The 23548-nt window shown below is 42.9% G+C and overlaps 3 protein-coding genes across 4 annotated transcripts; all 3 read right to left on the reverse strand.

The window, feature by feature from the left end:
* Positions 1-2811: 2811 nt before the first annotated feature.
* LOC131207627 (uncharacterized) lies at positions 2812-6899 on the reverse strand. The gene is made up of 3 exons (XM_058200249.1): positions 6859-6899; positions 6182-6778; positions 2812-6133 (listed from the first exon to the last, which is right to left on the reverse strand). The coding sequence occupies exons 1-3, from the start codon at positions 6897-6899 to the stop codon at positions 4606-4608; spliced, it is 2166 nt and encodes a 721-aa protein (XP_058056232.1). The 3' UTR covers positions 2812-4605.
* On the reverse strand, positions 6657-8514 carry LOC131209205 (alpha/beta hydrolase domain-containing protein 17B). The gene is made up of 4 exons (XM_058202214.1): positions 8451-8514; positions 7364-7999; positions 7150-7282; positions 6657-7086 (listed from the first exon to the last, which is right to left on the reverse strand). Exons 1-4 carry the CDS (start codon positions 8462-8464, stop codon positions 7003-7005), a joined length of 867 nt encoding a protein of 288 aa, XP_058058197.1. The 5' UTR covers positions 8465-8514; the 3' UTR covers positions 6657-7002.
* Positions 8515-9813: 1299 nt separating this feature from the next.
* Positions 9814-12366, reverse strand: LOC131209271 (uncharacterized). Of its 2 annotated transcripts, none has more exons than XM_058202297.1 (4): positions 11783-12366; positions 10841-11028; positions 10680-10781; positions 9814-10330 (listed from the first exon to the last, which is right to left on the reverse strand). In XM_058202297.1, exons 1-4 carry the CDS (start codon positions 12060-12062, stop codon positions 10238-10240), a joined length of 663 nt encoding a protein of 220 aa, XP_058058280.1. In that variant the 5' UTR covers positions 12063-12366; the 3' UTR covers positions 9814-10237. The 2 variants fall into 2 exon arrangements, with proteins under 2 accessions (XP_058058280.1, XP_058058281.1); XM_058202298.1 differs by having other exon boundaries at positions 10581-10781; positions 11783-12364.
* Between the last annotated feature and the right edge of the window lie 11182 nt (positions 12367-23548).

Below are 23548 nucleotides of genomic sequence, written 5' to 3' on the forward strand. Positions count from 1 at the left end.
ATTTTAGGACCTTTGAAACCGGCTCAGAATGGGGCGTTTGCTTGTTCTTAATGACATTTTTGAAAAGATTTCTTTTTGTTTTTAACACTTCAATTGTTTTTCTTTCATTTGTTTTTAATAGGCATGAAGAAAAAGCGAAACAGCATCAAATTGGAAACAAAACTGCATCACGTAGCTTCGACAGTGAGGAGTTGCTTATCTTGTCTTCAATATTTCACATTCCTACCAAAACGATTGGACATTTTCGCCAAAAAATGGGGCTAAACAAAAAATATCCAAATCGAGTAAAAAACACGTGATCTTGGAGTACAATAACTTAAATGTAAACGTTTTGTTATTTGTTCTTCTGTAATGCAATCTCAAAGCGCGTTTCGTACAATACACCAGTGGAATTTATCCCACGTTCGAAACCAAGTCGAATTTCACGATTTTTTCATAGCATTCATAGCACAGTACTTTATTTTCACATTCTTCAAGTCGCGTTTAGTTATAGACAGTAATTATAATCAATGGTTATAAACCAATATATCAGATACAAGATGCATAAATTATTTTTTTCATTAAATGAAAAAATGGTTTTGTTAATAGACAGCAATACTGCTACTAAAATACATTTTTTATGTAAAATCCATTTTTGCCTCTTCTACTCTATCCTCTTCATCCGCGACAATACGGCTTATTTGGAACGGAAGTTATTTTCGAAATCCTTTTTTATATACATTTGGTTCAATCAATTATTATGCTTGCTTATTATAACTTCAAGCGTTTATTCACTCTATAACAATGGTGAAACAAGTTTAGTAATATTAATTGTAAACGATAAATGAATTTGTATACATTTTTATACAACAAAACACTGAATTTTTATCACTTTGTTGGAAACAATTTCTACATAGGAACATTTTTTGCTCAACACACTTTCCGCATACACTTCTTTTGCATGCATTACAAATATACTTAGTTTTATTGTTATTGCAACATCCTATTTGACACCACTTGCGTACAGAAAGCGTCCCACTTGTAGTTGGAAATTCAGTTCTCTGTGATTTTTGCATTGAAGTCTGAAATTCGGAAGCAAGTTCTTCTGCTAATCGAAAGAGAAAGTCTTTCCGTGAAATGTTTTTCCTGTTGTGTTCGTGTACAATATCTAACTACTGATTCCGGCTAAGTCCAGCATATTGAAAAACACTTGAAGTGGCCACCTTCTGGAACCTGATTTCACTGTATATTTTCGAGCCATTCGATCAGTGACATCGACGACAACTTTGGTTCCATCATAAAATGATACAGTTTCACGTAATTTCTTAGAAGCTTTATCAATTAGCTTATTTATCAGAGGGGTACTGTAAACAATTTTTTTGTTGCACTCACCAACGTTCTGGAGTGCCCAACCTACGATTCAGAGATCAATAGATCACATTCTGAGCAACATTTGCCGTTTTGGCCTAAATTTCTTCATGGAAACAAGGACCAGCCATTTTGACTGGTATAAATTAAAAAATAATTATTTTTTTTGCCATCATTTATAAAAAGAAGATTATTTATAAAATGTATTCTTTACTTAGAGCTATTAAAAGTCTTACTTTGGACATTACTTCGGGGAAAAAAAATATATGTAGTGGAAATTTACAATTCATACTGAACGACCAAAATGACTGGTGTGGTATATCTAGTGTTAATTATCGTTTACCATCGTACCTGAACGTGTAAGGTTTGTGTGATTCCTGTAGACAAAATGGTTCAAATTAAAAAAAATTATGCATACTGAAACAAATTGAAGAAACAACTGAAACTTTAAAACAGACGTTATGTGCAATATTTCAGGTGAAATTCATCACAGCCGAAGGAAGCAAATAAATTTTTAATAATGAATTAATTAGGGTAATTTTTAATTATTGCTGTTGTCTAATTTGGCGAACAAAAGCCAGCAGCGTTTTTTTTAAACAACCTGTTTCTCTAGGTCTAGGTCCTGTCTATACATAGTCTAGTACAAGTAGTTATACATTTAGTCACATTCATAAGCCGCGGATGTAGACGTATAGACGTTTCCAGCTCCGCTACAAGGAGCTGTCAGTAGCTGTAAGTCAGCTTTAGAGCAATATTTTCTTGCATCGAAATAGCTATATTTTCTTACATTGCAACAGCAATATTTTCTTGCATTGCAAAAGCGAGAGAGAAAAAACAGAGACTGGGAACGCAAAAATACAGATTTTTGTTTTTTTCACCAGAAAAAGTGTGTTCGGGATTTTCGTAGGTTGAAACGGGTTTTTTCGGAAACCTGCAAAAAGAAGCTTCAGGCTCAAAATCTCTGTAATCAAGATAATAACAACAACATTTTGAAGAAGAGGGATTTTCGGCGAACAAGCAGCGTTTGAGGCAAGGATAGCCCGATTAATAAGTAAGTTTGTGTTTTACTTTAAAAAATAAATTACACAGCCGCACGCTGTACATTTTCCAAGAAGTAACGTTTCGTTTTCGGTTTTGGTTGTTTTCATTCTAGTTCAGCCGAAATAAGGATGCATCTTTCGCGTCGTGGCGGTAATCTTCAAACATTTGATGACTATCTTAAGGAAAAATATTCACCTTATCACGGTACAATAGCAACTTTGCTCCGAATAAAAGTGACGCGGTCTTAAATAATGAATGTTTAATCCGACGGCTTGTTGTTTACGTGTGCTCCAATGGCGTGGAGGCATTTCTACATTAAGATAATGAAACAATGTGGCACGCATCCAAAACTCATGTTTCTTTTGCGTTGAAATACATGCGAAAAAATACGAAACAGTTGTCTGCACATTTTTCTCGAGTTTTATTTATCATGAAATCGTAAATGATCAGGATTTTCCGATCCACACGCTCAAGCACCCTTTGAACTGTAGTGTAAGGTTGTTACAGCGAATTCTCGGAATACGATAAATTGGGGCAGTTACGAAATGTCTTTCATTTTCCACTGCCTAGTGCGGGGATAACAAACCCCAAAAAAACCCTCACGCAAGAGCAACCAGTTCTTCTGCTCAAAAGAATCACACATTCTAATATATGAAGTCGCTGGTGTAGCGAGATGCATGATGAAATGTAATTGTAGTATAGTACTTTTTCATGTGAAGTATGTACAATAAAACCGTTAAAAGAGCCTCTCGAGGATTCGTTAGCCTTGGTTCTACGTTGAATCTGGTTCTTTTTACAAACCATACGTTTTTATGGTTGGCAGTTTAGGTGTGATTTTCTAAAAGTTGCCGCCGTTTTCACAAGGAAATATTATCACTGTGTGTTCGGACACATCCTAGTATTGATGTAGAGTGTTATCTCCAGCCGATTCAATTTTCATTGCCTAACTAATTTATGTTCAAAAACACTCAATTTCCGTGGCTCGTCCGTAGATCAACCGTCTGAGTTGCATGCGGTTTCTTGGCGAAAGACGTCACTTCGAACTGTAATGCACTACTGGAGTGCTTTAAGTTTAAGTTGGTGCTCAATACGGCTCTGTCCGCTCTAATAATATTTAAAAAATCACTTTAGAGAGAAAAAACAACTAAATCCTTTGACATGTACGCTACGTTGCTGTTATGTACTTCACTGCTTCAACGTACCAAGAAAACGAATGGCGGAATGATTTTTCTTCAGTCAAACAATACTCTAATGGCACAACAGCTATTTACATGCTTCGTTAATGATTGAACCACGCACAACCATTGTACGTAACTGAGTCAACTGATAAATTTACTACGGCATCATCATAAGTCCATATTCAAGAAAAGTTCGTCGCACGTTGCGTATTATTACGGGCAATTGTTTATCCTCTCTGTGCGGTTGCCCGTGTGCATTATGTAGTGTTCGAGCTCAGCAATTCCTGCCTGCCTAAAAGCAGTTTTACTAGACATAATACTGTCAGTGTCTTCTACAACTATTTTCTCAATTCTTCAATCTTTATACATTGGCATTTGACACGATTTTGGTTTAATCTTGTCTAGCAAGGTAATCAATGCAATACACATCCATTACCTAAATTTACGAACACGGCTGATATTGTATTCTTTACTTCCTGCTGTATGTCCTTGCCAACCAAATGTGTCCTTCCTTACAGTTAACGATAAATTGAAGCATTTCTTTACATTCTGATCACAACAATTACTCAAATATTTACTAAAGTATAAGTTTGCCCGATTCGTTCGTTATAGATACACTGTTTTGTAATTAAATGTCTTATATCTAAATATCTTACTAATGATATTCCGTAAATCCTTGCCACCTCTTCTTGGCATTCTACCGAATTACCGAATGGTAAGAGAGGGTATCCTATCTTGTTTCGTTCCTGGGTGCTAGCTGGCTGTATTGATTGTTTGGTTAACTCTTGCTCTTCCGATTAATGGAAACTAATGTTGGCCATGCTTACGACACAGGGCACTGAACCACTCGTGCATTTTACTATCAAATTTCAACCGACAATAATAAACTAAAAGATTCAAACGCACGTTGAGCCGTATTCCGCAGTACCCGCTCTAGCCAGTATCGATGAGTTGATCAAAACCTTTCAAGCGGAACAAAATACTGCAGATTGATTGTTTGCTAACTACAAATCAAATCCCAGATGTTATTATCATGATTTTAGCAGCGTGTTTCCAAGATCGGCTCGTTGATTTTAGAGTGGGACGCAGTCTTGCGTTGGGTAGAAGCTACCGTTGGTTCGACTACTACGTTGCTGCCACTGCCGAGGCCGGAAGTTAAGCTGCTGCCACAAACTCCCCCTGTTTTGGCCTTTTGCTGTGCAATCGTTTCGTTCAGAAACGCCGGCGCTGCACTGGAGTGGCTGTACTTATTCATCTGCTCGCTTAATCGGCGGATATTAAGTTGCAGCTCGTCATCTTTTTGCGATGGTGTCGAAAAGCTGTGGCGAGGTTGAAGCATGTTCGGATTCAACAAATTTAGCGACGCCTTGATTGACATCTCTTGCTGGCCCATTGACAATTGTCTCGAAGGCGAGGGATGCGGCTGCTGCGTAGACGCTGCCAAAATAGTCAGTTTCGGTGAAGGATGTCTTTTTGATGTTGGTGAACCATTATCATTGTAACTGCTGTAACTGCTGACACTATTGCTGTTACTGCTGCTGCTATTGTTGTTGTTGCTGTGATTCATGTGATGCAGAGAACTGCCAGCTGAATGGCCATGGCCATTTAGGTTGGAGTTTGATGCGTTCTTTTCCATTTTTAACGAGGAAACCGACTTGTTCTTTACTAATGAATGGCCCCCGTTGACTGGACATTTGTTCGTGTCTTGTCCAGTTTGCAAGTGCTGGAAAAAGTCTTCATAGAAAGCCGGTGATTTTGAGCGCTGCAACTTCGGCCGTGTGATCTTCTTACGAGCGTCGAAGCTGCCGTCCACCCCCGGAATGGTGAGTGTTTTTTCGAACCGGCCAAGTGACTGTTGTTGGCAAAGTTTTGCCGAACGTAGTTTACTGCCTATATTCGAGTCATCGTGGCTAACCGTACCCATGGTAAGCGATTTTGCCTGGTGCGGTAATACATGTCGTTTCCTACCACCTTTGCTAGTGGGCGCCTCGGAAAGATGCACATTAGAGCGCCAGACCCAGGGATCGGAGTTTTTTATAGACTCCAAGCAGGGTTTGCCATACGCTTTACAGCTGTTGTCCAGCGTTTTTGACTTCTGCTGCTTAACGGATGGTGGCGAAGCTATGGTACTAGTTGACATTCTTGTCCACGGGTCCGACGGTACGTACACTAAACAGCTGGTGCTTCGGTTGCTGAGTGCGCTTTTCGAGCAATCACCTAGTTTTAAAGTACCTTCGCTATTGACAACACCAACATCAACAATTGACGAGGATTCATCAAATTGGTCTTTTACACGTGCCTCGCAACCACCACCAGCTGTGGCAGGTGGCATCGATAACTTTAACGACTCGTCTTCGAAATCCTGATTGGGAGAAAGCTTCACGGAGATGATGTCGTTTTCGTCCGAAACCATTATTGAATGTTGATGGCGCATTGGGGGACGAGGCGATAAGCTGCGTGTGTTACGCAATAAACGTGACGGCTTACTATCCCCCAAAGAGTTCGACTTTTCAAGCGTGCCTTTCATCGGTGATAGTTTTTGCGGACTAATTCCTGGGCTTGGTGTGCTTGGTGTAGTGGTTGTGGCTACAACCGCCACTGATGTGGACGCGTACTTCATAGGACTTGTGGCCACAGTTTTGCTTGCCCCATTAATGCTCAGCGACGAAAGACGTCGGTAATGGCTGGATGTTTTCGGTGAGCAGTTAAAATCAAATTTCGTGTCTGTGGAGGCCTCTATCTTAGGGCTGCGACATTCCTGAGCCGAAACCTTCAGAGGACTGTTCGACTTTGGGCTGGTAGATGCATCCTTAAACTTGGAAGAATTATACTTCTTCTGACCCGTACCGTTTGTTCCCGCTGCTCGCGTCTTATACGCCGCTGTTCTCCGATCAGAGGTACGACACTTTTTGCAGCATTTTCCTTCCTTCAGAAAACTAGGAGAATACAGAGCACAGGTACAATCCTCCTCGCTTGCGAATTTGTCGAACAAATCCAGACTCTCTGTGCTGGCATTGCGTTTGCTCTTAATTTCGCAAGCCGAATTTGCACCTTGAGATTGGTACGGGTTCTCGTACGAAGCTAGCTCTTTTCGTATGTTGCTGCTTATGGTGGAATGCGCTTGATGATGACTGTGGCTGTGATGAGCGTTGCCGCCCTTTGAGCGTCCTGCTGTTTTTCCACAGTTACAACTGTGTTGCGAGTTGCCACCGCTGGGCCCAGACAACGAGTGCTATAACAGTTTTTCACTTCCGTTTCTGATTGAACCGCCCCCAGCCGCGACGCCACTTGCCTTTGACGTAGTATTACAAGCTGTTGCCTCTTCGTTTGCATTATGCTTTGATATTGGATTTGTCAAAGATGTCTTCGTCGATCGTTGCGGACTCTTGACTATTGCAGTAGAGGAAGAAGGCTGACCGGGGGCACTCTTTAACTGTCAGTTACCCAATTCGATTCCGATAAACTTTTTCAGTCGATCCAGATATTGATTATACAGCTCCACATCGTTGTGTCCAGCACCCTGAAAAGAAACCAAACAAATAACTACCAGTCACTGAGCAGGAGATTGCTCCGATTAGTTTACCTCAACCCATAGTGGTTCCACGGCCTTTGGACACTTCTCGTAAATGCTCAAACCGTGGGAGAAATCTATAACTTCATCCTCAGTTCCGTGAATCACTAGCACCGGAGAAGATATCTTCGACACTTTGTCAATGCTGCAAAGAGCAGTATAATCACCGTAATGGAAGCACATTCTAAACCTGTTTCACACAACAGCCTGGAACTTTTTAACATACCTTGGGAAAACATCGAAAAACCATGTTCGTTTCGTGTTGGGGAAGGCTACCCGCATTCCCGACATTAGGGGAGAGTGCAAAATCACAGCTCCAACTTCGTAGCGGGCCGCCAAATCCACCGTCGGCACGGTTCCAATACTTTGTCCGTAAAGTATGATGTTTTCTGGGCTTACACCGAAACGCGTTCGCAACGAGTGCCATGCCGCGTCAATGTCCGCGTACAAATTTTTCTCCGATGGCTTTCCGCCGCTCATTCCATACCCCGAATAGTCGTAGCTAAAGATGTTGCAGTTCATTCGCAGGCCAAGCCCCAGATAGAAGCTGCTCATCTGTCCGAGATCCACGGCGTTGCCGTGGGAGAACAGCAGCGTGTACTTGGCCGTTGGAGTACATTTTACATAAATACAGGATAGTTTGTTACCGCGTGACGTTCGTGTAAAGAATCCTTCTACGTTTTCCTTTTCTCTTTCCGAGTACGGCCATTCGGCGCGCTCGTTGAAGCTGAGCAAGTACTTCGCCTTGGATTCGTCGACAGCTGTAAGATTGTATGTGGGTTCCGGCGGAAGGAAGGCAAGTTTGGCAGCTATTCGTCCCGGAAACGGAGGACAACAGAAGAGGCAGCACAATTCGCCAAAGCTGAAAAGGAAATCGTAAATGTTTGAAGTTTGAAATTGAACGCATAATTCGGCGCATCATTCTACAGCATCAGTTCACATAAGCAAACAAACTAAAAACCGACCAATGTTCTTTTTGTTGATCACCTACAATAATTTTTTGGTTACGGTTTTTTCATATTTTTTAGCGTATAATTTATTCAATACAACTTCACAATAAGTATACTTATATTCCGATGCGTAAATAATAATCGTTCGCTTCTTGGACGAAGCGAAATCAAATGCATATTTTACGATAGCTACTCGCTTACGTTGAATAATAATAATAACGATATGCCGACGAGCATCGGAAATGGATAATCGATAAACTACTTTCTGTTGGCGAACCAATTCTTGCATCGGCACTTGTTTGGTTTGGGTTTTTTATTCATGCTTAGGTTTTCGGTTTTTACTTTCCCAATCAACATGCTTACCTTAGTCCATTCATTATTGTTGCACTAGTCTAGAGGTCGGAATATGGCAAGGACAGCATCCACATCTAAATGAAAGCGAAAACTGGAAATGTTGTCCCTTGGGTTTCGACTCTTTCGACGTTGGACGCTTTTCCCGCTGTTGTCAAAGCACTAGTTTCCACAACTATGGGGTCGGAATATTGGTAAATATGATGTGCACCTTAATGACATCTGGCTTATTAGTTTAATCAAATCCACGCTTCACAATTGTATTGATCTCGTCTAACGATCCAGTTTTTGTGTACACTAATATTTACGGCTACTGGTTGCTTTGTGCATTCGCTGGACAGCTGAAAACCATCGTTTGGTTCGTTGCTACACAACGATAAGGACCAAAATATTACTTCCGATTATAATTGCTACTATCTCCCCGGCAAAAATAACACACGAAAAACTGATACAACACGCACTTTTCTCGAGTACTCACGAATCACATTCAGTCTTACGAAATGATTCCGAATTCCTTTTGTTCTATTTCTCAAATTCCAACATTTCTAGACACGTCTGCGAGGGCTTTGATTGCGTTTCGTTCTTATCTTTTTACTTTGTGCGTTGATTTACAAACCAAATAATTGGTTAATCAGTCCTCTCGCCAGCCTATAAAAAAGCCCGATTATAACTCGACCACCGGTATACTTTATTGTCCTTTATGCGTTGATGGATCCCGACGGCTCTACGTTTCAGCTACAACGGACGCAGGACTTTTTTACACTACCGGAAGCTATTCGTTCTGCAACAATCGCTTGCACTACAGAACATCGATTTTTCTTCTGGTTTTCTACTTTACCATACAGGAAGTGTTGTGGAATGTGCTAACACGGAGCAAAAGCTAAAAGAACCCAATCATCGGGATTTCCTTTCCGCGAAATTTTTCTACGAAATTGTATCCATCGCGCAACAGCAAAAGACAGGAGCTGTCAAACACATCTCATAAAAACTAATTGTGACATTTAGTGAGTACTGCGCCATCTAACGGCAAGAATTAATACTAATAGAGCAAACTTTTTCAAAAATTGTTCGTTCGGCGGTTAACAGCGGCTTGTTACAAAAGTAGTTTATTGCTATTATTACAATGGACAGACCGGCACAAAGTTAAAGCTTGATTTTGGCTTTTGACCTGTATTACATACATTACAAACACATTTCATCTGCTGTGGCATTATGCTAAAAACTTAGTTAACCACATCAAATGTTTTATCAATAGAGTGAAGCTTTCGACACACCTGGAACACTAAAAGTGCCTATGTATTCTTGACGATGCACATCTTGCGGAAATGAAACCTTCAATCGAATAGTACGGATATGTTTTATTGAATCACTAGTTTCCCAGATGTAACGAAAATCTTACTTACTTATGTTTATCCATTGATAATATTTATGCACATATCGGGACAACTTTATTCGCTAACAATGCATTGGGTTTAATGAAATTGTCGCACGCACGCGCTTTACAATTTGGAAAAACTCACATTGTGAATTTATCTGATATTGGTACTTTTACGATCGTTTAGATCAATCGACTACATCCTAATGGAATCTTAATGCTACTTCCTTATGAACCTATCCCTACAGTATATATTTTCATTATCCGCTCATGTACTCCTTCAGCGCAGAGGTAAAGCAATTTGGAAAAATTACAAAAATCACAATTTAGCTCCATATTCGGGCTATTTTTTGAAATGCTTAAATCTATTAACCTGGCGCTTTGCGAACTTATGGCATTTGCGTGGTTGCAGCATCATTCCGGTTCACTCTGACGACGATTTGGATTTCTTCTGCATTTCCATAAATATCAGTGTGGCTCCCATATTAACGCCGCCCCACTTGGCGCAGTCCGATATCTGTGTGGGGTAGGAATATTTCAACCATTAGGCGTTATCAATTGAAAGTGTGAGATAAGTGTGACATAAATCGCGGTCCCATCGAACCGAGTCCCTATAGTCCCCCGGGGTTAGTATTTGCAGACGTTATCAGTAGCCAGCGCACAGGTTTATTCTTATACTGCACTATACGAGAAGTACCATCTTCCACCACCAGAGCCAAGATAACAACAAGCAGGCTTAAGTAAAATAGTAATGATCACTTTTTAACCTTCTTTGCGCTCTTTCCAGGCAGCAGTCGTATAGGTCAGAAGTAACTGTTGTGCGCTCCTTGCAATGCATCCTCGAAACGTTTCAGCAACGCACTTACTTGTCGCTTCCGGCTGTCCTGAGGCCTGTCCCCATATCGACAGAATTCACAGAAATGTTGGCTGTTGTGGAAGACCATCTGGCATTTGGAGGCATATTTGATCTGTTTGAAATTAAATTAACGTTAGTTTGTGCGGGGTTTGGAGTGTGTGTTTTCCTCACCTGCGCCAGAATGTCGTTTTCGTGATGTGGTTTCTTTGTGCGGTCCGCAATGTTGTTGATTCGCAGCTGGTACCCTTGTTGCCACAGATTCCTCAACGAAACGCAGCATACCTTCATTGGCTTCTTCTCCGCACTTTTCATACGAACGGAATAGATTTTGACACACTCTGCGGTTGGCTTAGGCGATGCTGATAAAGGCAAAGAAGTCAACCGGCTTGATTAGTATAGATTACTTTTGGCAACCGAAACGAGATAGTAGATAGTATCGCAGTTACGCCATCGCCTGTTACGTTGGGTGTAACCTATCAAGCAAACGGAGTCAAAACCCGTTTTGGAATGGACGTGCCTCCCAGCGCGAGCATTCCAATGTAAATAAGAACCACGGGGACAACAGTGTTGACCACAAACCACAAATTAGCATTCCACTGCCACACACGCAAAAACCGCATATTGGACGTCACGCATTGCGGTGTGCCTTGGCCTTGTATCTTGGGCGTCTTCTAGGGCTTAGGAAAACGAATCTAAAAATATTTACAGTGAAACATTCGGGAAATGTAACAAACCATAAACCGATCCGCGCTCAAGGGCAGGAATATTGAAACAGTGCCCTCATAGCTCCTCGATCTCTTCTTTGCCAGCCCAACAAACCCTGCTCCCCGGATTTGTAAACAAGTTCTCTACCCCTTGCTTTTCTGTCTGGTATGCAGCGGTGCGCAGCGTCCTTCGACAGCGACGCCGCCTAGTCACGCCGCAATCATCGGTTCAGCCCCTCACGATGGCGGCTACGCTATTATTGCGCGAAGCTAAAAATAGCTCAGAAGCTGCAGCGGTGCAGGGCTCCCCGTAGGACAACCCGTGTCATGGGGGGCCTCTGGTCACGAGAACATTCGCCCCGATCGCACTACCGCGGATTGCATCGACACAACTCGACGGGACACTCACATTTCTTCAGCTCGATCGTGACCACACCAAACCAGCTTTCGCCGGTTTCCGAGTGGCGCACCTCCACAATGAACCCGTTCTCAATCACGGCGCAAAAGATGCGCTCCTCGCCGGCGTCGAACCACTTGCTCTCGCGCAGCTTCTGGATGGCCACAGAGCTGCCAAAATTGCCCCGACCGGTGCCGGTTGTGGCCGCTGCGGGTGTAGAACCGGTGGGACTCCCTGGCGAGAGCCATTTGCCGAACGAAATGTTCAAACTGTTCCGTCGCAGGAGACCCATAACACGATTGGTAACGAACACTTGGGCCTAAGTCTGGGCACGTGGCACCGTTCGCTTCTATCACACCCTCAGGCACAGAACTGTCTAAAAATGCCTGATTTTTCACATAAACTAGAAACTGATGGTTTCAAAAGTCTTCCAGATTTGGCGCAGAAAGTTTCTCAGAGTGCGAATGCTCAGTTCGGCAGAAACTTGATTCTTGGCTTTGGTCACTTCACGGCTCTGTTCGAAAGTACGTCCGCTTCATCCGAGCTCTGTACAATATCTGCACGAGACGAACCGACCGGGCCGCGGCCACGTCTTAGCTCCAACGGTGATTGTTGTTTTAAAGGTATGCTCTTCAACGCGCCGAGGCGGGTGGACGAGTGAGTAAACTGCGCAGATACTTGACTTATGGCGCAGAAGACGTGCGAGCTACTGCTTTATCGCGCGGTACCGTCCTCCCGCTGGTCCGTCGCGTCTTTCAGTGTGCCGTCCCGCTAATGCTTCTATTTTTTAATTTGAAAACTTTTCCTCCGAGGTCCACATGTTTACAGTTGTTGATTTTGTTTTAAATATAATCCCAAGTGGCAAACCGGCCGGGGTTTTTTTGCACCAAACTGCACCGCCATTCACGGCCCTGCAAGGTTATTGCTGGCGGCTGATGGGGCACGGGCACTGGGTTAGTGGCGGGGGTGTAGTGTGTACAGCAGAACATTAAGCTATGTGAACGGACATTGGAAATAGGGAATCGGAAACGAGGGAAAAATATATACAAAACGAATTGTAAAATGTATTATTATTAAGTCTATTGGACGCGCAGGCGTGCGGTGCAAAAGAATTAGCAAACGGACCTGGACAAATGTTTCTTGTCATTCGATGCAGCCTTTTGGCACGACTGATGCCGTCTCGCTGGCTGGCTGGTTTTGTAATGGGACTGCGTGCTGGGTATAGGTCTGCCGTGACACAGTACATTGAAAGTGCAAGATAATGATTTCTGGAAGCAGTTTATATGTCTTTTACATCAACAAAGAAAAATGACTAAAAGTGGAATATTCATATGATTCGTGTCAAAAAGCTGTCAGTTTGAATTTTTTTACATGATTGTATATTAAATCCTTTTAAAGGATTGTTGAGCATAAATGTTAGTGGAGCTGGAGCAAGCAGGGTGGCAATAGGAAGCGGCTAACGTGTTTCTATGTAATACTGCAGAAAGTAACATTAGAAAAGTTATGCGGCTCAAACCGAGCGAGAAAGCTTTACTACTATTCTATCTAATTTTAAAGAATTACATGCTTTCGAGACGATAACGATGTGCTAGGTATATTCTTCGCTACCATCAGTTTTGTATTAATTAAACTCATGTTAGTTCAAACAACACTGTACCGCTCTAGTTTAACTTTTGCTTTGGCGACCGTTAGTGGTTCTTATGAGTTGGTAGATCACTTTGCATTTGACTTGCAGTGTTCAGGGATTTTTTTAACAATTGTATCCTAGCTTAGTACGAACAGTGCCCAAAATGTTTAAATAAGATCATTTCTTTGTTTCAAATCACATGAACCCGTCAAAATGTCAAATCATATCTTTCATTTCTGGAGATTCCACCTTAGCTCGTGATCAAAAACAAACACGTGCGTGATCCACTAACCACTCGAACTGAACATCAAAACAGATTTTATTTGATGCTTAGTGCAGAGGATTCAACTAACTCAAATGTTGTACAATATCGGTAGCAATGTGAATTAGAAACATGGTAGAGTAATTTCCCATCAAATCATTTACCCACTTCTGTGTTGCTATCAATGTTGGCGCAATACTTCTGTCTAAGGTTAGTGGACAGATTTGCTTCTAACGATGTTAGCGCGTCGTTGTGCTATGGAACCAATGGTGAACAACTTTGCATACTTCAAGGGAATCTAATATCTGGTCAGAGAAGCTAAGTGTTTGACTAGTGTCCCAAAAAATTTTAAATCACCCAAATTACGCGCTCAAAATTGTGTACACGGAAAAGTTCCCTCGATTGGTTTGAAACAGAGATCGATATTTCACAGATGCGGCATTAATGTTATGAAGGAGTCGAACATTTCCAACTATTCAATGAGTGAATAGACATGACCATGCGCATGTTACACAATAGGGTTTAGAAGAAAACAAGGGTTGTCTTATAGAAAATTTGTTGACTCTATGTAAAGGAGCATTTTTTCGCTTCGAATGAAAATAACACAGTCTGGTTTGGTGTTTTCAGTTGCGATACCCTGTAGAATGATTTCAGTTCCATAAATCATACAGCAAGCACACACATTTTTATGCCATTCTTTTATTTAAATTTCATATCGAGCACGAGTTTGTTTTGAGATAACAAATACTATATTTGACGGAAAATAAACAGTAAAATAAAACAAAACATTTTATACAGCTGGATATCATGTGTATGTTTCATTATCTTTAAATTGATCGAATGTTTTATTCAAATGAATGCTGTGAATGAATGAATATGACGAAATAAAAATGGTGAAACATTGGTTTTGTTCCTCCACTTTGCGTCGATCAATATGAATTATATGGATGGAAAAGTTTCCGCTTAAACTGAACAAAACCATTCTACACACTTCCATTTTTCCAATTACATAATATATTTGCGAAATAAGAGAATTACTTTGATCGAGAACTAGAAGGTTTTACATAGTAGTTTGAAATGACTTCTGTCTTATGACGAAAGTGTAGGCGCTGTATCCAAAGCGGGTGCTCGGTTCGCAGCTCCAGCCTCCAACATTCTTAGTTCCTCTGCTTGCCTAGCTGGTTTAACAACAGTGAAATACCGATAAACACGAACTCCGAGCATGTAACTACATCGTCCTCGATACGAATCTTTTGCTTCGGTTTGCGCTTCTCAATACGAGCTTTCCGTTCAGCTTCGGATAGTAAGCCAAGGGTAACAATAGTATAGTAAGCCAAGGTTCGGATAGATAGTAACCAAGGGTAACTGAAAACAATAACAAAAGTTAAAGCACTTCTCAGTGGAAGATGAACAAAACATTACCTTGATTATCCTTCGCGGTTCATGATAGCTGATGTTGATGGTGGCCCCGTCAGGAAGAACCACCATGGTTGGGTAGCGGCGAGAATAAATACTTCGATGCACTTTTACCACCGCAGCACTGCAGATCCCCTCCGAAATCGAGCACCAAAGAACATTCGAGCTAACTAAGGTGCCACACGAACCGTAAATCAGAGCGTTAAAACGTCAAATCGTTTACGCTTCGTGTGGCGGATTTAAAATATAAAACCGAAATGTCAAACGTGTTTACATTCGTGTTTTTGGCCCGAAAACTGGGCTGGGCTGGGCTGGGCTGGGCAACCGAAAGAATCATTAATTTTTTCGCCCATCCCTTAAGAGTTTGCTCGGCCTTCGCAGACGCGAAACGAAGCGAGAATGGTAATAAATAATGCTGCAGGATGGCCGTAACAAGGCACACGTACGCCGCGTAATCGGATTGTGCTTGCTTTAGATTACTTTTTTCCACATCGGTTTGTTTTGAAATTGTTCTATTAACCGTTCGTCAATGGAAGCTACAGCGGGCACACACTGTCGGGCACTGTCAGGACGTTCGCAAACATGGTAGCAGGCTTAGAACAATGTGCAACACTGAAGCTCCCCCCTGTCAAGCGCAGGTAACTGTCCCTGTCCTCTTTCATGTTTTTACTACGGTCATACGAACGAACCGTTCAGCCGTTGGGCTCTTTTGTATTGAAATTAATGTTTTAAGAGTTTGAAGTGTTTTTTTGTTTACATTCCAAAAGGGCAGTAACAATGTATATGTATTTAATTGCATTCTGCGTTAGTGGCGTAGCGTTCAGAAACATCCCGGAACGCAGCAGGCCGTGCATTGTTAGACGTCACTGTTGCAGTTTGACAGGACACAATGTCGATTCTATACGCATGTCCATACGAAGTACGTTTTTTTAAATTTTGTTTAACAAGTAAATATAGAAAATATTGTGCTCAGAGTTGTGTTCAAATTAACACGCACGAAGATAAGTTGCAAACAGTTGTGAGGGCATTAATTTAGAGGCCCGCCACATAAAGACGTCGCTAGAATTTCTTCGCACCGTACAATGGAGGCGCCTGGTCGTTGGTGGCGCTGCTCCGAGCGGGCGGATGGGTGGATTTTGGTGTAAGGTTTCTCCATGGGCCACCTCGTACAGTTGCCTGACTCGGTGCCATTTCTTATTTGCTCAGGTGTCAACCCATGCAATGTTACGTTTATTACGTGCTAAGCGCCACTAGGGGGCCCCGCAACGCATCCATTAGCTCGCACTCCCCAGGGGGGCCTGACGAAATGACTAGAAATATTGTTTCTCCGGCGAGTGCGTCCGGTATTTTCGTTTTCCGGAAGGCGAAGTACACCAGAAAACGAACGGCGAACGGCTTCCTGGTTGGGTAGCCGGATTCACGGCTAAATCTTGCCCAACACCACCGGGAACCGGGGTTCTAGCCGGGGGCACAGTTCGCGCGAACTCAGATCCGCCTCCAGTGAGCTTTTCATCAGCGCCTTCGATGAGGTGTAGTACTTGAAGAACAGCGTCTTCGACATGACGTAGTAGGCGAGTTGCGACAGGAACAACACCACGCATCCTATGATAAAAAACACGAACGCCGTCGTCGTGGGGTTGCTGGCAAAGGTCAGGGCGACGATATCGGCGATGGCAGAGAAAATCCCGCCCAGCGCCTGGCCACTCACGGCGGCCGTCATGTAGTGGGCACTAAACTGTCCCGCAATCCCAAACAGCCCACCAGTCAGTATCGCAGAGAAACCTACCAAACGGGAATGGGAACCAAAACGTTAATCTTCAGTCCGAGATGGGAGGCTGAAGGATCTGGTTACTCACTGTTTATAACGACGACGGAGAGCATGGTAAGCCTGAAGAACGCATGGTCGGCGAACCATCATGATGGGGAACATTAACACGGTTTAAATAATAAATTATCAGAATATATTACATTAATAAAATGATATTATGTCGTCAAGGCAATAACGACAATGTTAACGTTGCGTTAACCAGATCTAACTGCTCTCACCTTCCTTCTGGCGATATTGTTGAATTGGTTTGTGATTGTAGTGTAATGTACTGTAGAATGTGTTAATAATTAATAATGGGAGTTGTGGTTTTATTAGCGTTCGAGCCGCAAACGGTTTCTACCAGCCCCTTTTTTTTTTTTTTTTGTTTGTATTTTGCAAGCAGGGGAATGCATTTACGCACGCCGTGTGGGACTCACCTCCCTGCCGAGGTCCTACCCACTAAAACCCTACTTGGTTCTCCATCCTACCCCTTCCGGGACTACCGTTACCGGCTTTACTTCGAAAGGGGGGACTAGGGCTTGTCCTCGTCTGTAATTTAACAAAAAGGAGCACTGTTGTGCTGTCTGCCCTCACTCCCGGTCGGCAGGTGCGGTGGGTGCCGCCAACGTCTGCGCCACCGGCTGCTGTTGCTCCCGTCGCCATTCACCGAGCAGTTTTGCTGTGATGGCTGCAACATACGTTCTCACCCCCCCCCCCCACCCACCAAGCCACACCACCCAACACCCCCTCCCCATATCCCCCACACCGTACACCACGACACCTACCTACCACCCTACACTAACCTACAACACACCCACGCTGAAGTAAAAAAAACGCCAACCAACCCCCCTAACTAACTAATACCAACCCCCCTAACCCCCCTAACAACCTACACTAACTTACAACACACCGTACACACATCACAGCAACGCTGAACTGGCACAAACAACGAGACATTACAAACATTCAATAAAGCACAAAAGATCGTTTTTGCACTCTGATTGAATCATTCTTCGAAATCTGCGAATGATTCAAACAGAGGCCCAAACTCTGTGTAGTTTTGCAGGGTTACTACACCAAGTTTGCAAACTATATTGCTCACATGATATCTTTGTGGTGGCTTCAAATTTCGTTTATTCTGTGCGTTGAAAAAGTTCAACGTAGCAGGAATGTTATTGGTGAATTGTATCGGGTGTACGAACGACTTAGTCGTTGCCTCGTCCAAAGGTCGTCCTAAGACGACAAAGTCCTTTCCCGATGCCAATGCTGCTTCAAATTTGACGACCTCAACACCAACATCGGTCTTTGCCAAAAACCAACTATCGGCATCGCTTGCTGAGATGGTCTCATTCCTCAGCAACAACTTATCCCTTATTTTAACCCTACGGCCTTCATTCGTAACCGTAGGGTAGGGACGTTTTAAAGGGGGGTGACGACGCGCTTCCTCCCGAAGCATCAGGGAGGTTGCTATAATTTTCACCGCCCGTTGAGGGTCGGTTGTATTTACTTTTCTTCTCAACCCGGCTATCTCTTCCTCAAATGGGGTGGTTGACTGACGCGGCATTGGACCCTTTTCTCTTACTTCGTCCACAACATGTAACAAGCAGTGGACGTTGTAAGGTACAACCCCGACAATTTCATTATAACCCTTGACGAACCGCTTAAACAAAGTTTCTGCATATCGCAACAATACTTCATTACGAGTGCGGTTGCAAATTGCAACCGCCCAATGCAACTTGCAATAAAGTTGATAATGTTGTCGCGACAGCACCTGCGCCAAAACCACAAAACCTACCACGTCCAATAGATATCCCCACATGGACGGGGTCCAAAGGCCAATGGTCCTCCCGAATTGACCGCCTTTCCTTTCATGCGGAAAGTGGACATTGCACAATAGATTCGCCAACTTGTTGAAGTCACCTACGGTCATTCGGGCAGCTGAGGTAAAAAAGGTGAAAAAATTTTCAACAACACCGTTCAGTAAATGACGGACGTCACCGACAATCACGTCCTTAACGATGTCAATTCGCAAAAGCGCTAATGGCGTCATTTGCGTGCGAACACCAGTACGGTGTGTTCCGTCGTACTGGTGACCCACAAATTCAGCGTGGGTTCTCGCGGGGTAAGAGTGTTCGCTGTAGAAGTTAACAGCATCGTTAACTCTTACCCCCCGGATGGTGCAGTAGTGGCACGAATGAAAACCTGTATTATGTTTCGTCTCTGTAATTATTAAAAAAACAATAAATTAATTTAAATTTAAATAGATGTACGACGCTAAGAAACCTACCTTTAGCACGCGCACGTCCCTCGGCGTCAGAAAGGACTGCCCTGGTTGTGACGTGCGTCATGGGCTCCAACTGCTGGCAGAGCGGACCAAGCAACATCTGCGCAGTTGGCGCTTGGCTGCCGCAAAATACCGTCAGACCGAACGGTTTGCCCGGTGGCCCGCTATCCGTATCCCGCAGCCTTCCAAGCACAACCCAAGATAGCATCTTTGGGTTGTCCAACTGCTTGAAGGGTGCCCCATCCACAAACAAATCCAACACGGTTGACGGTCGTGCTGTCTGCCGTGCTATTGCCTCTTCTGTAATTAAATAGTGTTACATTATAATATAGTTATTATATAATATAGTTAGTTATTAATGATAATAAAATTTTGGAGGTGTACTTACTCACATCACGCTGCCAGAAGCTCGCTGGCATAGGAAGGCCAGTGACATCCTGAAGCGTGATGTTCCACGGCATCTTCAGCACGGACCGTGGGTCTCTCGGCAAGCCCGGTATCATTTGCTTCAGAACGCAAATCATTTGGACAAAAGTTGCCGATGGGCTTTGCTTCGGGCTTTGTTCGCATACCTCTTCTAATTGACTATAAAAGTTAACCAACCGTTCATAGTCACAAGCGGTAGCGGGAAGGGAAAGGGGAAGGGCTTTCAACTCCTCACAGTCGCTGTCGCTGTGATAGTCGTTATAACCCGCCTGGAACTGGAGTGGCCACCTGGAATTGGAGCTGGAGGAGGGACCCGGCTGGCCATTTTTTGCCGTCCCGCGTCGCTTTGCCGACATGCTGCAAAAGGTGGTGGTGCAAGGTGAGAAACAATTTGAAATACCCTGCCGCTGACGCTGAAAACCCCAACACTGAAAATCCCTTTACGTTCCGTAAGAACGGTTGGAAAAATCACGATCACAATAGAACAACACACACGGGAAAAACGTAAAATCGTGCTTTCTCCCCAATGGCAGATTTTCGTTCTGACGTTTCTACCTTTTGACAAGTTTTGACGTTAGCACCAAGGTTGCCAACAAGTGGGAAAATTTGCTGGTAACATTCTAGTGCCTACCACGCTCCACTTTTTAGTCAAATCTTTGTAAAAGAAATGATCGTGTCGTATAAAAGCGATACAGAAATGTCTTACCGCCTTACAGAAATGTTTGCTGTACCAAGTTGCTTCAGGTTTATATTTTTTCTTGTTTCATTCTGTCGTTTGTTTTTTCCCGTCTCTGTCGTTTTTTTATTTTTAACGTAAACCAGACTGCCCGGCAGCACTGCCGCTGCCGAGTAACAGTTGCAATTCCGTTGCTTTTCCGTTGCGACATATTATTTCTTGTCCGGACGACAGGCGTGAGCGCACTAGTTGTAAACTAACTAACTGTGTATTGTGTGTGTAACTGTGTAACTAACAGTACAACAACTAACTAACTAGTTGAAATGAGAGTTGAAAACCGACAGCAGCGTATGAAATTAATACAATTGCTATTGGAGAATCCAATAGTACTAGATAACAGAGCACATATCCTAAAAAGAAGAGATTTTAAAGCAGCTTGGGAAAATGTTCAAACCGGAACGGGAATGTCCATGGACGAATGCCGAAGGCATTTTTTTTTAATGAAAAAGATGCAACTCATACAAAATGAAGGTTTAAGTGTAGAAACTCTACAAAAGTTACTGTGTATTTTACAAAAGCAAGCAACCATAACATCAATCAAAAGAACGCAGGTGATGTAATTGTTTTTTAAATATTAGATAAATTTTTTTTAACGATTATGTATTCTCTTTGTATTAGATCAAGCGCAACGAGGAACAAACGGCGGAGAAAGCTTGTAATATCAGAGGGTTTGAGGATAGTAACAGTGGTTGTCCTTTGGATTCTCTCGAAAAAGAGGTAAATACTTATTTTTTTAACCTTATAATAAACTAGCAGTCCGGCAAACTTTGTTCAGTCCCAAAGGGAATGTGGTATTTTATGTTTCACACGACTGTTATATTTCTGTGTCTCTTTAAAATTGCGATTTCAATTTCTTTTCTAAGGCAAATCCTGGAACCACGCAAATCCTGCCCATCGCACTGGAAACCGACGTGGAAATGCCCATCGAACTAGAAACCGACGTGGAAATGCCCACCGAACTCTCCTCACAGCAGCAGCTCGTGTTCAGCGGGGCGTGTGGCGGCCAGTCGTCGCAGGTGCGGACAGCCCCGTCCCCGTTCCAGCAGGTGCCGCTGGCCATCAACATGCCGGCCACGTTGGGTCACGGTGGAGAACCGGCCGCCATCCCCATCATCAATGTGGACACGCCGATCGCGTCCTCGTCGGCGTCCTCCTCGTCCGGGTCCGGAAGTGTGTCCACGAACTCCGCTTCCACCGCGGCGCCGCAGTCAGCTCGGAATATTCCAGTTCCAGAGCTTTACAATATTAATGATATGGATATTATTATTGAATACTCTGAGCTTGACTCGGAATATCCCGACTATCCGCCCCCGGAACAGCAACAACAACAGCCTTGGTGTGGTGTGCCACCAACGATGGTGGCCACGATGGCACCACCACCACCAACAGCACAGCCTCATCTGCAACGGGTGAAGGCGTCAGGACGCCAAAAAAACGCCATGACGCCACCGCAACAACAGCAGCAGCACCAACCGCCTCTCACGGGTCCGACTCCACCATCGACCCCCCATCCGCACGACGTGAGTCCCCATCCGCTGCCCCACCTGCCAACGCACCTAGACGAAGGACAAGCGTTCGGACACGCGGCAACAACTTCTTGTCTTTCCATTCCAGAAATTGGGGACGTGCTGCAAATGCCGATCAATAATATAGAGTCCCTCATTTTATTAGATGACTTTTCGCGGATAAATTTAGACGGCACGGTACGGCGCCTAAGATGTTTTCTGCAAAGGTCATCTATCCCGCGAGTACGTAAAGCGTACCAGCATCGTCAAACCGGGGACACGATGTTTCGGTCCGCGGTACATGGGTTTTTCACTTCGAATTTCATTATGTCTTGTGTGTGGGTGAAGCCTTCAAAAACCAAATGGTTTAAAATGTCGGCTTACACACACGCATTAAACGCGGTCCATCAAACGATGGTTTTGGAATGGGATGCAAATTATTCTAAGAAGGAGTTCCTAAAAAATTTGCAATCTGCCGTAAATTTCCGTCGCCCGTCCGTAAGAACTGCTTCTTAGAATAATTTTCATCCCATTCCAAAACCATCGTTGGTAATGCGTAATGCGTGTGTGTAAGCCGACATTTTAAACCATATTTTATTTTATATTTTATGACCTTTATTTATATTTTTTTTTTTTATTTATTTTTTTGACCATATTTATATGACCTTTGCAGAAAACATCTTAGGCGCCAAAATTTATCCGCGAAAAGTCATCTAATAAAATGAGTGAATGAGTGAATGAATTAGTGATCGGCATTTGCAGCACGTCCTCAATTTCTGGAATGGAAAGACAAGAAGTTGTTATATATTTAGTTGGTTATATGCAAATTGTTATAACTTTATAATTAATATTTATATTTAAATTATATTATTAAATAATAATGTAAATAATGTAAATACATTTATCATTTATCTAAATAAAAGAAAGTCGTGTGAGTCACGTACGTAACACAATTCATAACTCAAGAACGACCGAACAAATTTGGCTGAAAATTGGTGTGGAGGTAGCGGCCACAACGACTCGATTTGCAATCCGAAATCGACAAGCGAAACATAGAAATCAACAAGTAGAAAATTTGAGGTGGTGGGTCGATGAGGTGCTGATTTGAATGTTCGATCAGCGGTTATTCCCGAAGAAGAAGCTGATTTGTATCGAGCGGCGTTTCGATATGATTGCAAAGTACGGCAAGCATAACAGCGTTGACATTGGACTGTTTCGTTGCGCATTGACATTTTCCGGAGAACGACCAGATTGTGCTGCCTTAGTGGAAAAGTTAAATTGCCGTTGCTGACTCCGCTACCAGAACTTTTGCATTCATTGCTTTGTGGCGAAACACCAGAATCACGCCTTTTTTTTGAAAACATTCGAAATTACAATGGCTGTTTCCAAATGACGTCGTTTGGGCCAAAGATTATCAATGAACGAGTATTTAATCCGACATTCAAGGTATTTATTTATTTATTTTTATACTATAGTAAAAAACTGTAAGGGTTTGCTTTTACGGACGGGTTGTTAGCCCCGCGCCAACTCTGGCACGCCGGTATCGGGAATCGAAACTATGGCCGGTTGTGTGACAACTGGTCCATGATTATTATTATAATCTAGTAGTCCATGATTATTATTATAATCTAGTAGTCTATGATTATTATAATAATCTAGTAGTCCATGATTATTATTATAATCTAGTAGTCCATGATTATTATATTATTATTATA

Source organism: Anopheles bellator, chromosome 2 (assembly GCF_943735745.2).
Source record: "Anopheles bellator chromosome 2, idAnoBellAS_SP24_06.2, whole genome shotgun sequence".
Classification (NCBI taxonomy): domain Eukaryota; kingdom Metazoa; phylum Arthropoda; class Insecta; order Diptera; family Culicidae; genus Anopheles; species Anopheles bellator.